Raw genomic sequence first — 14,814 nt, forward strand, 5'->3', positions numbered from 1 at the left:
CCCCCCCGCCCCAGCTCCCACCTTCTCCCCGCTTCTCCGCTGCCGCCCTCCCGGAGCCCGAGGGGCAGAAAAAGGGGAACTTGGCCCCCCTCCTCCGCCAGATCCTGCTCGCTCGCTCTCGGCCTTATTGTTGTTCTTCAGCTGAATCGGGGCCCGAGAAGAAGGTGAAGGTTTTGGGGTTCATCCCCCACCGTCTCTCTGCTCTGAGTGATTGTCTAAAAAAGAATTAAAAATGGCCGAGAATGTGGTGGAGCCGGGCCCGCCTTCAGCCAAGCGGCCTAAACTCTCCTCACCGGCGCTCTCCGTGTCCGCCAGCGACGGCACAGGTCAGTCTCGGGGGCCCAGGCCCTCCCCGCCTCTCGGTGCCGCAATTACTGCCTTTTTCTCCCATCTTCTGCCTAAATCTCCTCTTCCCTTTTGCCGCTGTTAACTCGTGCCTGCCTTCGTCCTTTCCGTCTGCCGGTTTCTCCCGTTCTCGCTCCGTCTGAACCTATTGGTGTTAATGGCACAGGGAAGGGTGTTCGGATGTTTCTGCCCTTCTGGTTTTTTAGAAGTGATTGAAAGCAAAGCTGTGCAGTTTATTGTGCTTTCGATCAACTGCAGATAAAGACTTAACAGTTTGTCATTTTCGCGTCTTTCACAATAGTAGTTATTGCTGAGCTCCCTGCTAAGCGTATGCCTTTAATGGCAGTTGCAGAAATACGAAATAGTGCTAAAGATGATGCTTTTTTATACTTTATTGCTGACTTACATGTGTACGTTCGTACACACAATTGTGTCTTGTTTCGTATTTTATCTTGCACGTACAAGGGGTTTTTTTACAGCTCGTTTAGAAGCGAGATTTATTTCTCTGCTGTTTTTCTTTTTTTCTTCTTACATGCAGTCTGCTTATTTGATTTACTTTTTACAATCATTCTTACTCTTCCTTGCAGAAAGATATCTAAAAACTGCTTTTCTGACTCAAATGGGCTATGGACTTCAGGAAAAAAATGGCTAAAACCAAAATCCAGATCCCAAGCTTGGGGCATAAGGTTTTTCAAGACTCTTGCCTTCTTAGAAATGAAATGTTATTTCACCTTATTTACATTAAGAATCAATATGGAGTGCAGTTCATCTCGCATCTCCCATTTCTTTGCTGCGAGACCAAAATGTCTGAAACTCCCTTGTAGACTTAAGGGCTGTGAAGATAAAGGGGCTTCTCCGCAGTCCTGCAAAGGTCTTCGGTGATGCTGTGAAGACATGCCAGAGGTTGGAAATCTTAGGTGTCCTAATCATTAGCATTATATGAACTGGTAGTACTGGGATGGTGGAGGGAGTAAAAAAAAGGCTGTTCAGCTTTTTAATGCTTCTTGTGAAGCAGATAAGTATTCGGCGTCATCTTGCTATGAGAGTACTTGGTTACCTGTCCCGCAGGAGTTTCTTTGAACGCACTTTAGATCTTCTTAGCCCACTGGATATGGAGGAGACCTCCTCCTGCCAGAATCTAGTGAGCGGTGGCATTTCTGATGCCACCGGTGGTCTTGTTCAATGCAGTTACAGCTGGCAAGAAAAAGGAAGAGTTGTTGGTTTGGTTGTGGTTTTTGTTTTTTTTTTTTTTTAAAAAAAAGAAAGCTCCTCATTTGACAGTAAAAAGTAGCTGGTTTTTGGTTGAGCAGTGGATGTGATTCTACATGGAATAGTCTTCAAATTTTGATTTTTGCCTTCTCTATTCTTGGTGTTAGTTTTGAAAAGTTCGTGTGTAACTTTTAGAGCATATTAGATATACAAGATATTATGTTGTGACTGGAGGACGTGATTATTCCTAATATCAACAGGTCTCTAGTAAGAGAGTAAAGAAGGCTGGAGAAGCTACTCTTTAGCTAGAGCTAGTTGTTTGGGGGTTTGGGCTAGAGTTGGAAACCAGTACTTAATTCAGTAATAACCATTTTTAATATGTCTTGACAGTGGTTATCTTGCTCGGTTTTGAGAGGTGAAATAAAAATGTATTTTGTGAGAGAAATCCTGATACTTGAAAAATAGGAAAGTTAAAGGCATATTTTGATTCAGGTGAATGCACGTATCTGAGACAAGACATTTGTGATCAAATAAGGTTTGGATAATTTGTGAATGTATTTCAGTTTAACAGGTGCAGATTTTCCCAGAATACTTAGTCTGTTTTAACTGTTAGTTTCCTGGGCAGCTTAATTTATTAACTTTTTACAGTTATGGTGAGAGACTAGGGATTGTTGGACAGTTTCAGTAGTGAACAAATGGGACAATTTTTCTCGAAGTGATTGAGATTGTCATCACCTGTTAGCAGAGTTGCGCTTAGTGATGCGAACACTTCATATATGCTGTATAAAAACTATTAAAGGATTCTTACTCTTCTGGATTTTTATTTTTTTTTGTTGACAACTTATTACCTGGATTTGGGATGGTTCCGCTTCCTGTGTTTTTTAACGTGATATTGTATCTGTTTCTCTACTTAAATAAAATCAAACCTCTTAACCAATAAGCATGTTTTGAGGGTTATGCTTTTTCATTTGCTGGTTGAGAGACTGCAATTTATTTTTGTCCCACTTTTGCTGTTGTGGAAGGCTGCTCTGAAGCAGTTTTTACCTATCTATTTTTACCTATGAAGCATTTTTTAACTTATCTGCTCTTTAAATTTGCTTCGAAATAGTGCAAGCAGCTTTCATTAAGTAAATTCCACTTATAGCATCTGTTGTATTGTCCCCACTCCTTAGTTAATTATAGAAAATAAATAACGTGGTGCTTATGTACTTACTCAAGCACTCTTTTTAAAACTGTTAGATTCACAGCATCATTAGAGAGAGGGAAGGAGAAAGGTAAGAAGCTTGCACTGTTGATGAAACTTTTTCCAGCACATGTGCTTAGTGGATCTTCCGGCATGTTTCTTCTGCTGTTAACTTCTTGACTCATTTCTTAATCTGAAATACTGTTTTACCTAAAAACAATGCCTGACTCTAGTTAACTGACTCCCAAACTTGCAGTCGTTACGTGTATTTACATTGAAGACTAAGTCAAGTCGCTAATTCACTTGTGTTTTCACTGTAGACCTGGATGATACTAATATTTGGGCTTGGAATGTACTAAAGTAAAATGTTGTTGGTTTTCTTCTAAAAAGACGTCGGCAAAGATTGTCCTGATGCACTTGGTTTACTGGCAGCAGCCAAATATAGCTGCATTTCCCACTGTTGTTGCAGTGCTGCGTCTCCTTCTGTCTTAAATGGTTGGTGTGTTCCCTGCTCAGAATTTGCTTTGCCATAGGACATACTGTATTAGTGTGGTTCTGAGTTGCTTTATTAATGACAATTCCTTCTTTAGGAGGTAAGAATAGCATAGGGAAACTGGAATGTTTGTAGCACATCTTGTAATAAATATTTTGAAGTAATTTAGAAAGTCTTGACTTAGTGTTGTGTAGTATATTAGAATTTTTGAATGGTCTCATTTTTTTCTTAAATCTTGTGTGGTTAGTTCTAGAATAGCTTCAGGAGCAGGACTCTGGATTCCCTTAAACTACCAGAGGTTTTTCTACAAGGTTGGGTTTTTTTTCTATTTAAACATTAAATTTCTTGCAAAGAAGAACAGTGATTTTTTTACATATATCTTGTCCAGATGTTAAGTTTTCTGAAGACCATTACAGCTCTACTGTGGGGTCACTTGTTGTTGGTATAGCATCCTTAGTATGGGATGCGAGTTTGTGACACTGGATGCTAGCTCTTCTGTACTAGCATGGTTACACTGACATACGTACTTTACCGGTGGAGCTTATTTTGCTTACCTTTCCTTACTGGTAGAAACACTGTTTTGATGTGTTGCACCTAGTGTAACAAGACTTTCTTAAACATTGTATTAGCAAACTGGTGTGCACCAGTCTATTTACCCACATACACACTATAACAGAATAAATTGAGTGCATCCTCAAGAGTTATCCCCTTGAGTAAATGAGTGGAAGTCTTTATCATAAAGATACATTTTTAACTGGATGCCTTAAACCAGTGATTTTTTTTTTTATATATATTTGGCCTTTTATTTGTGAAGCCCTCATTTTTTCCTGCAGTAATGCAGGTGCTCTGAATTTGCCACGTACAGATGTCTATGTGGTATATTCAGGAAGGGAGACTTTAATCATGGTTTACAGCTCTGCCTCAGAAATAACTTCTGTGAAGCAGGAAAGCTTTTTGGGCTCTGGGTTCAGAACTGCTGTGTTTCGTTGAGGAATAAAAGTGGAGTATGCTCTCTGCTGCATTGTGGTTGTATGATATCGTGTCTTTGGGTTACTAGATCTGAAAATAGGATTTTAAGTGTTCAGTGTTTCTGGCTTGATGTAACATTGGAAGTCAGTTTTCTACAGTTAGTTGGCATGTGTCATATCAGAGATCGCTGTACGTATTTGTGGTGTGTACGTTAACATCCTTCAGTTTACTATATCCAAAAGTCATGTTTTTCTGAGTAATAGCACGTCTTCAATGTCCCATCTTTTCTAAAGTTTTTATGTTCCTTTTTTTTTAGGAACTGCTTCTGACCTTTAAACGTTTACTTTCCCTTACATCAAAGGTCTAAGACTTGTAATGAAACTTCTTGCTTGGACTACTGCAATTTTGAATGATACTTATCTTTCATTTGTTCCAAAGTATCAGGATGTTTCTCTGCTCAAAGTGAATCATATTAATCTTTGTCTCACTGCCTTTTCCAGAATCATGCACGGTTTTCAAATCTGTTTTCAGATGGCTATGGGTTTTTTTCCCTATTATTTGGATATACTACTTTTTAAATCAAATACTTTTCACAAATCTGTTTTCTAGCTAATGTTTAAGACCAAGTCATTAGCTACAATTAGGTTACAGCCATCAGTTAAATATTTTTATCCATTCTTGTTGAGAGCCACATTTTTTTTTTTGCCTTTTTTCCCCCAAGTATTAGTTATTACGAGATGAGTGAAGCCTTAAAATACAGTTTGATGGATGACATATGTTGTAAATTGAGTATTGCAGTGGTGGATGCTTGTGTGGCAGAAATGGGCATCCTTGCCTTGTAGCTAAGTAGGTTCTCAAAGTAACTCCATTAGGAATAAATATAAGAGAATTTAAGTCTGCAAGACTTTCTTTAAAACGTAAAGTGATCATTCACATGTTGCTTAGTAACTTTTTAAATAAAATCTTGCAGAATTTTGAACCTTGTAGACTTCCAAAACTGCTATATCTGCTTTTTTTGCCCCTTTCACCAAATGGATTGTGTGTGTCTCTGGCATAGGTATGTACTTTTTCTGGGCAGTGTTAGAAAGGTACCTAATTAAAAATAATCCACTACAAGACAAGGACAGTACATATCGTGATGTAAAACTAAATCTTGAGCACTTACAACTGAAACAGCTTTAAGACGAAAAAAACAGTTTACAGTTGCAATTTCAAAATACAGATTCACAAGTTTGATATTGAAGGGAAAACTTCTATTGCTGAACTTGGGAATTTAAATCCTACATGCAAAAATTAGTAGGTTTTTTTAATCTTGTACCTCATGGTCCTAGAGCAGGGTTTGGATTTAGTCTAGAGGGTCCTCAGGTCAGGTTATTGGTCAGTTCTGTGTTTGCACAAAACCAAAGTTTATCTGGGAAGGGTCTAATGGACTCTAGGGTTTAGTGTATGTTTTTTAAGGGGTGTGGGTTTCATAAGGTACTGGGGACAAATGCTGAACTTCTACTGTAGGAATTCTGGTTTCTTGTACTTCCACGATATGGAGAAAATTATTATTAGATTTTAATTTTGTATGATTTAGTATGTATTTCTTGCATCTTCTCTGTAGGGTGCTTGAGTATCTGCACTGTGTCACCTCAGCGTCTTGCTTAGCTGCTTTAGCAGGAGCAGCCTTTCAGTGCTTGTTTCAACAATGTAATGATACGACTTAACCTTTCTCATCACCCTAACTAGTGCCCCCTCTGAGAGGGCTTGGCCAAAAATTTAGATTTATCATTTGACAAATGGAGTAATTTTGCTGTGTAGATTTCACTGACAGATAAACAGTGCACACCTGTCTCCAAGGATTTGGCTTTTCTGTCTTTACTTAAACTGTAGCAGCAGGCTGAAGTAAAATACATCTGTCTCTGCATATGGATGTATGCACTGACAAAACATCCATGGTTACATTGAATTTGTAGAACTTGAACTAGGGCAATTCACAGAAATTATCTCCCTGAGCAGTAAGTGACATAATATGACAACATGACTTTGTTCTCTTCCTAAACAGCAACAAGTTTCCTTAAAACAGATTGGCATATAAATGTATTTAAAGTTCTCTATATTATTCCTCAAACAGACTGTTCTTCCCAAACTTTTCAAAGAAAATCAGAAAAAAGTGTTGAATTCTAGTTAACTAAAACCATAGTAACTTATGGTTTAGTTGGTGATGTCTGGTGTGTTTATAGGAACAGCGAGGAGATGAAATTGTGGTTCAAACTATGATTTTCACAAAAAAGTGCAAGTTAGGTACAGAACCTTCAGAAGCAGCACAGGCAGAGAAAGATTTTGCTTTTTTCCATTTGATAGTGTGAAACACCTCACTACTGCACCTTTTGTTGCATCTCCAGAAGAGATGTAAGTAGACTAGAGTTTTGAACCATACCTATTTGCTTGCAGAATCGTGATTTACTGTTTCTTGCTTTGTAGAACTCCCAAATACAAGTGATAATCACTCTTACAGCATACTCTTACTGTGTTAATGAACTAAAATAATCTAATTCTCAGGTTTTTTTTTTCTTTAGAATTCTAATAAAAAGCAAAATTCTGGCAAAATGCCAGTGTATGGCTTGCTCAATACAAATTCTGCTGAAGCTAAACTGCCTTTTACGTATCCCTGAATATAGTTTCAGGAACTCTGGGGAATTACTGGATCAAGATAAAGAAGTCTGATCTGCTGACTTCTTTGTTTACTTCTGTATCTTTTTGTACAGAAATTCAGCACTACTTTTTGGTTTTGCTTGGAAGTCATGTTGAATGAACTCAAGTCAGTAATACTCAGAAAACTGTCTTGACTTTTTGGTAATTGCACATGCAGATTGCATCATTTCAAATTTGTTAACTTGACAATGAAATGAACTTTAATCTTTTCTTGAAACTGATTTGTAATTTCTTCTGAAATGAAACTGATTCAGTGTGTTTGTGCACATATGAGTATTCTCTTCTTACCTGCATGTACCCATTTTTTGCCCACCAATACAGCAGACCAGCAAGGCATCTCTAACTTTCCAAATTTGTGTGCATGGTGGTCCGCGATTTATCAGACTCCCAACTGAAATGCCATTCTTACTATTTAATGATACCACAGACGAACAGTAGTTAACTTAAGGTGGTCTTCTGGGAATTTCGTTGGCATACACAGGATAGTCTTAGGAGCAAGGATACTAATTTAGAGACTTTTCACTATAGTTAAGGTGAAGCCAATGAAATTTATATTAATAGCAACATGTTCACAAGGAAATTATTAACTGTGTGACTTCACCATTCTGGAATTAAATTTCAAACCTTCATGTTACTTGGGTCATCAGTGATGGCAAGACTAGTACCTTTGCATTGTGTTAGGTAAAAGCGCAAATAGCTAGGTACGCAAACAGCAGTGTCTGTGAAATTCCCCCTTAAGTGATGTAAAAACATTAAACATACCCGTGTTTTGATTCTTGCACCCAGTCTTTTCCATATGATTACATCACTTCTGTTGCCCTAGAACAGCTACAATTCCATATTCCAGAATCATAACCATTGAATTTCCACTATGGTTTTCAGTGGCAAACACCTGCTATCACCTGTGTGTCTAAATATTGGGGTTTAAGAACTTTGACTATTTCTGTTGATACTAGTTTGGGACAAGTAAGAGTAAAACTTGCAGATGATTGAGAATTTGCAAAATTCAGACTTTTTTCCTTAAGCAAAGGTTGATGGTTTTGACACCAGGGTTTGAACAGGGATTAGGATATCTTAACAGAAAAGAAATTACTGAGGTCCTAAAATAGTCTTTGATAGACGTTGAGTGATAAGTTGTTGCTTCTTTAGAATGATTTTTTTTTTACACTTGTAAAATGTTTATACCTTGTTACAACTAATAATGAAGTCATGTGTGCTCTAGATGGTGAATTGGACTTTCACTAACAAATATTACAAATGCAATGAACTGTGCCTGAAGTTGCATGCTACCATAACATGCTTTGTGCCTTTGTGTTTGTTGTCTTCCAGGAGTTTTGAGTATGTCCTTTTTAAATGTGTTTGCTGCTTGTGTTGTTTGCTGTCTTCAGATTACCGAGTTTCTTCGTGTGGTGAGCAAATTCAGGGCTTTTTCTGGATTAGCAGGGAAGGAAGGAGGCAGTGCTTCCCCAGTTTCTTGCAGGGAACAGAATTAATATCAACGTTTAGTGCTGAAGACTTTGTTACCCAAATAGTGTAATACTGAATAAGAATTCTCAGTTGCTGTTGCACAAGCCATAGTGAAGACCTCTGCATCTCCCTTCTGCTTTGAGGATGAGTGATAATTAGGGTTATACAGGGACTGATGCTCTAGGATTTTGGAAGCAGTAGTTGCAATGATGAATGTGAATGTAGACCTTAGTATTTTAGGCTGACGTTGAATTTTTGCCTTTTTGCCTTGCATCAAATTAGTAGGTTGATTTAAATTAACTCTACATTTTAAGGTATGAAAAACAGTTCGGCAGAGTTTGTGTTACCATTGGGTAATTGTGGCATCACAGAGGATCTACATGAAAAGCTGCCTTCTTAATGGGCTTTAATGTTAAGAATAAATCTGATGTCCAAAATGCCATATAGCAAAATTCTCTCACACCCACCTGGTAGGAATCTTGGAGTTTTTGCCTCTTTCTTAGACTTTTTTATTCCCCCTGATAAAACTGTATGAACATGTCTAGCTTCATTTTCTGCCATAGCAGAGGCCTTGGGAATTGATGACTTTTTTTCATTAGCGCTTTGTTTCATGTCTGTGCCTCACCTTTGCTTTTGCATTTTCATGGATACCTGAGAATTGTCTTGCAAAAATGTCTCTCCTTATCTTGTTCTGACTTTTTTATTTTCACATTTTGAATTCTGGCTTTTTTTAAAGGGCATTTCAGACAGTACATTTTAGGGCCTGTAATGCTGGTGCTTAACTGCAAGCTTGAATGGCTGGTTTCTCTGGGATATTGGTTGGATCCTCTGGGTGCTTTCTCTGTTACATCTAGGGCCTGTTCGGTTCCTGGATAGCTTTCACATCGCCGTGCAGGGAAGATACTGACCTCAACAGCTTATTGTTATTTGTCTGAAAGTGCAGCAAAGGTATCATGTTGGACTACACAGAAAACATCATCTGAGGCTCTGTGTAGTACATCATCATCTGTCACATGCATGCTTTGTATTTAGTGTCCGGTGTTAAGCCTTGTCCACTTGTTTAATTGTGAACCTCAGGACTGTGATACAGTCTGATCCACTGATATGTTTCTGGAACCCAGAAGCATTTGTGCAAAAAGGTGACTGCTCAGCAGCTTTCTAATTTCATATGTCTGTGTTCAGAATATCATGTAATAAATGGGATGCAGGGACAGGAACTGTAAAGTCTCTTACCTCTGTAAGATCAGCAATGAGGTAGGTGCTGGAGTAAGTTGTTGTCTTACGTGTCTGGCATTCAGGGTTCTTCTGGCATCACTGTTCACACATGATGCTGTTTCTTCAGATACACCAACTCTTCTTTGAGACTGAATGCTTGGACATCCTGAGTCTGAGGGTACGGTACACATGAGAGTAAAGCTACTACTATTCTTGCTATTTTGTAGCATGTGGGCAGGTTCTTAGCTAGTATTGTTCACTGCAGCCTATTTGCTGTAACCAGATGAACTCCATATTGATAGAAATGCTGGTTTTCTTCTGAAAGGTGAATAGAGGTCTGTTGTCTTAATCCAGAAATGAGAGAACTGTAGGCTAGAAAGCATGCAAAAGAGACTAGCATGTGCCACTTGAACCCATTTGTGGATTTCTTTGCTAGGTAGTTAGTATGGATATATTTTCCTTGCTTTGTAAGCATTATTGCAAATCTCTACCTTCCCTTCCATGCTTTGAGCTGTTACATCACTGGTTTGAAAATTGATCACTTGATAAGGCATTGATGTCTTATTGACTTCAGGATTTCGATGGCATGCTCTGAATCTGTACTAGTTTAAAGTCCATTTTGGTGCCAGCTGGGTTTCCAACCCAAGCTGGCAGTTCCTTGCATCTTGCAGATCTGACACTGTCAAAGGTAGACTTCTTGGAAGTAGGGTCCAAAACTAAGAAACTAATCCATAGTATGCAACACGAGTTGTCATGCTAATTTTTGAAGTTGCTTTCTCACAGTTTAGGTTGCAGTTCATATTACTTAATCCAGTCTAACTGGACAGCATTGAAAGAAATGGACCTGCTCCATCTACTGTCTTTTCTGACCTAGTTTCTCACTACAGATCTAATGTAGCCAGGGCAAGTCAGGCCGGTTTCTTGACTCTACAAAAAGAGACTTGCTTAAGTGTTCAGTAGTGGTACAGTTCCTAAAAAGAATTATATGCTTTTGCATGTTGAGACTACCTCAGGTTAAGACTTTATGATTACCTACTTAAGGTGTTATTTTGTGGAGGTACTTCCCTTCTCTTTCTTTTGACTCTTAGGTGGCAGTAGCAATCTATACTATATCTTCTTGTTGCCTACGGAAAGAAATACACTAATAATACCATAAATAACATAATGTGGAATCACTCTGTGCCATTCTACTGAGATCAAGATTTAGCTCTACCACTTACTGCCTGCATAGAACTGGATGGTTTTCAGCTCTTAGGCCAGCTACTGTCTGTTTTGTAACATCCCAGTTTTTCTGTGTCTGACTATACCCTAAGATCTGTAGGGATTATGAATTAGCTAGACAAACCTTTGCAGGACTAATCAGACTCTTTTGCTTTCCCACAAGTTTAATTTTGTTAGTAAGAAATCTTTATGTGTATCGTTAACGAAACATTGCTAAGTTAGCAGCGGACTCGGTGTACTGGGGAGTCAATCAGTTCTATGGATATTTATCACCATCATCTTAAGCTATGCCTTTGGCTCTTGTGTGAGTGTATGTGCCGTTATTTTCATGTTGTCTGTGAGCTGTCTGGTCCAGCCTTGTCAGTTTTTGGATTGGTCATAGGCAGAACTCTCTTAGGATACATGTCCTGTTTAAAAGACTGAAATGGATTGCAACTGTTGCTAGATATACACAAAGTCTTATTGATCTTTAAGGTATTTTGAGACTGCTTATGTTTCAGTCCTGTATCTGAAAACTTTTGCCTCCCGGCCAGTGTCTAAAAATGTAATTTTCATAGTTGACCAGACAACTGAAAGGTTTTTTTTCTAGTTTATTGTTTATTTACTGGCTGAAGAAGACTTTAAATTTTGGGGTTTGGAAAAGACTTAGAAAAAGAGCAAACTCACACCAGAATATTGCATTGTGGGTAGTTGGTACTTAGGATTTTGGCTTGTAGCTGATAGTATTCTTTTATGATGAATCTTCTGTTGTGTATTATCTAGGATTAAAAATCCTAACAAGTTAGTCTTACAGGGAAAGAACAGTTTACATTTTTTTGATGTAAAGAACTAATTGCATTGGGATTATCTCACAACCATTTGGTTTGGGGTTTTTTTATGTAGTTGTTGGGTTTTTTGTGTGTTTTGAGACATTAATAAAAAGAATTAAAAACACTTTGATTTTTTTTATGACATTTTTCTTCCTGTTTGTGTGTGGCACAGAATGACCAGGCCGAGGAGCTCGGGTAGCTTGTATCTGGATACTGCAGCTGGAGATGAGCGAGTAAGCCTTGAAGCTGGAATTATCCCCTCATTTATGAGGAGGGGGAACTTTAAAAAGAAAGAGGTCTTCAGAGAAACTGGTTAATATTTTCTTGTGAAGAAAGATGAGCAGATTTTTGTGTCTCAAAACAAGAATTGCACTGCCCCTTTGCAGTGTTGTATCTGAAATCATCTAAGCGGGTCTTCCTGAGAAAATATTCTGTGGTGGTTTGAAAAACTAATTATCAGTACTTCATATTCAGACATTTACTGATGACTATTTGGGTGGTTTTGTGAAAGGCTTAATATAGAATGGTCTGATCACAAGAAAGCTGAAGTGGGGGTTTTTGTTTTGGGACTTACCCTGTCCTGGAAGCTGTGTCTGTTCAAGAGCAGTTCTTTCCCCAGCTACAGTCAGTCACAAAACTGGCCTTTGAGCTGCGTGGGCATCTTTGCCTCAATAGCTGTTCCCCAGTTTGCAGATGGGAGGTTGCTGTCTGCTGCCATTATGTTGTAGGTACGGGGTTTGTGCTGGCTCATGTTCTGCCCAGACACTTAACTTTCATTTTCAGTTTTGTTTGTTCCACCATTAAGGAGATTTTTTTTTTTCCTCTGGACAGCAGACTAACTTGTGAATTATTGATCATATTTTTCACTGCTTCCTCACTCGTGGGCTGTTTGTCGGGTTATAAGCCAGTGTTTTCTGTTAAAGGCATCGTAATAGGCATCTTAAGTGCCTGTCAAAGCCATTTTAAATGGTCATGGTTTTTTTTGTTTTTGATTGCTTTCTCCATTTCCTTGATCTCCCCTCTAATCTGAGGGTCTCTTCCACTGTAACTCTTCCTGTGTTCGTCAATATTTAATTCTTAAGCTAACCATTGAGCATTGTAATCTTTTTGATGAGTGTGTGTATTTTGAGTTAAGTCTACTGATACAAAACTCTAAATTCATCATTTTAAATGGAGGAGAACTTGGACAAAGCTTTATTCTTCTGATTCTTCCTTCGAATCTTAAAAAATACTAGTCATGCTAAGGAATACCAGTGATGCAAATGAAAGATCAGTCCTTAGTATGTGTTGCAAAGCACAACTTTTAGCACAAGATTTCTGTTATTGAAGAATGGGCTCGCTGATTTTAATAGTTTAAAAGATCAGTTCTTTAGTGGAAATTTTTATCCTGTCTCTGGTGCTTTGCAGTAATGAAGAATATATAAATGGAGTTATAAAATCTCCTCTGTTGTGGTATACCTGCAGCCTTGTCAACCTCATACCGTATTTTCAGAATTCTCTAAGTCACGATCTTATCTGTGATAACAGTTGTGAAGTTGTAGAAACTGTTAGTACTGGAGTTCGGTAGTTTGGGTATGGTATCGTGTGAAACATTTTGAACAGATTTCTAATGCTGATGAGTTCTTCTGATTTATGTGCTGTTTAACTGTAGTCTTTTTTCTTTAATGTTGGGACCAAGTCATCTTGCCAGCCTCTCCAGAATTCAGTGTAACTGATGTTTCCTTTTAAATGCAGTTGCTGAGATAATGAGTAGTATTTTAGGTCATTGTCTAGATCTGAAGTTTTTGAAAATGCTGTGCAATACCTCCTACAGAGCATCCATGAAATGACCTTTCTGGCAGAAGTGATGCTGAATTTTCCAATAGTTAATGTTAAAAAAAAACCCTCCTTTATTAAATATCATCAAATTCTAAATACTAAGCTTTACAGCCTGGTTGTGTGTAAATATGTTGCACAGTGGCCCAGCTTTTAGCCATAAACTTTCTAGGTTATTTTTGTTTTAACTGCCATAGATTAAATACACTGATCAAGGTGGTGCTGCTTCTGCAGGTGTAAGAATGTCTTGTTTCCTTGAGCAAATTGATTCTGGGTACTGTTTAGTATTATTGTATCTATATATCCCAAATAGTAATCTTTCTCCACTTTGTTACCTTTGGCATTGCTTTACATGGGCTCTTGAGATGCAAATTTGATTTTTCATCCTAGTGTTTTTTCACAGCTTGGTGGCCAGAAGGGTTACTTTGTTTTCTGACAGTGTTTGTTGTGGGAAGATAGTGGCTGTCCAGTGAAGTTCAATGGAATTTTGCAATTCTATGCTGGGAATGACTGGATGTGGAAGATTTAAAAAAACAAAAACCAAAAAAAACCCCAACCAAACAAAAACTATCAATAGTAAACATTATTTTTAAACTATATTACTATATTAGTTATGTCTGTTCAAAAAGTTGTAGAGGTCAGTGAAGATTAAAAATGACAGTGCTTTCCCATAAACCTTTTCATTCTTTGTAATAGTTGTTGTCTAATTCCATTGACTAATGGGATTTTTTTAATACTTTTTTTCTCTCCTTCCTTATCAAATTTCTCAAGTTGAGAAATGACAATCTGAGATACCCAGTGATTTTTTTCAACACAAACCATTGCAGGAGAGTGAAGTAGAATGTTTGCCTCTAGTTTAGACTCTGTAAAGTTTAGAAATTACTTTTGTCGCAACAAATTTAATAGCTTCCAGTGATGACTGATACAGGAATTTTGCAGGAATGTAGAAAGTGAAGTTTTGCTAGTTACTTGAAATAAAAAAATAGAAACTAACAAGCTTTTTCTTCAAGATACTGCTGATTACTCTGACCTCATATAAAATTTGTTTTGTTTTTCAGATTTTGGATCACTCTTTGATCTGGAACATGACTTGCCAGATGAACTGATCAGCTCCACGGAACTGGGACTCACCAATGGTGGTGACATTAATCAGCTGCAGACCAGCCTTGGCCTGGCGCAAGATGCTGCCTCTAAACACAAGCAGCTGTCTGAACTTTTACGGGCTGGTAGCTCCCCAAATCTCAATATGGGGGTTGGAGGCCCTGGCCAGGGCATGGCCAGTCAAACCCAACAAAATAGTCCTGGAATGGGAATGTTAAACAGTATGGTGAAAAGCCCCATGGCACAGGCTGGGTTGACTTCTCCCAATATGGCGATGGGTGCAAGCGGAC

General features: G+C 38.2%; 1 protein-coding gene across 1 annotated transcript in view; it reads left to right on the top strand.

The window, feature by feature from the left end:
- Positions 1-6: 6 nt before the first annotated feature.
- EP300 (E1A binding protein p300) overlaps positions 7-14,814 on the top strand; it is a 63,305-nt gene continuing 48,497 nt past the window's right edge. Inside the window, 3 exon segments of the mRNA XM_009647864.2 lie at positions 7-326; positions 14,482-14,812; position 14,814. The exon segment at position 14,814 is cut by the window's right edge and continues 261 nt beyond it. Of these exon segments, the coding sequence (XP_009646159.2) occupies positions 233-326; positions 14,482-14,812; position 14,814 (426 nt within the window). The 5' untranslated portion in view covers positions 7-232.

The sequence above is a fragment of the Egretta garzetta genome, unplaced genomic scaffold, assembly GCF_000687185.1.
Source record: "Egretta garzetta isolate BGI_Z169 unplaced genomic scaffold, ASM68718v1 scaffold51, whole genome shotgun sequence".
NCBI lineage: Eukaryota > Metazoa > Chordata > Aves > Pelecaniformes > Ardeidae > Egretta > Egretta garzetta.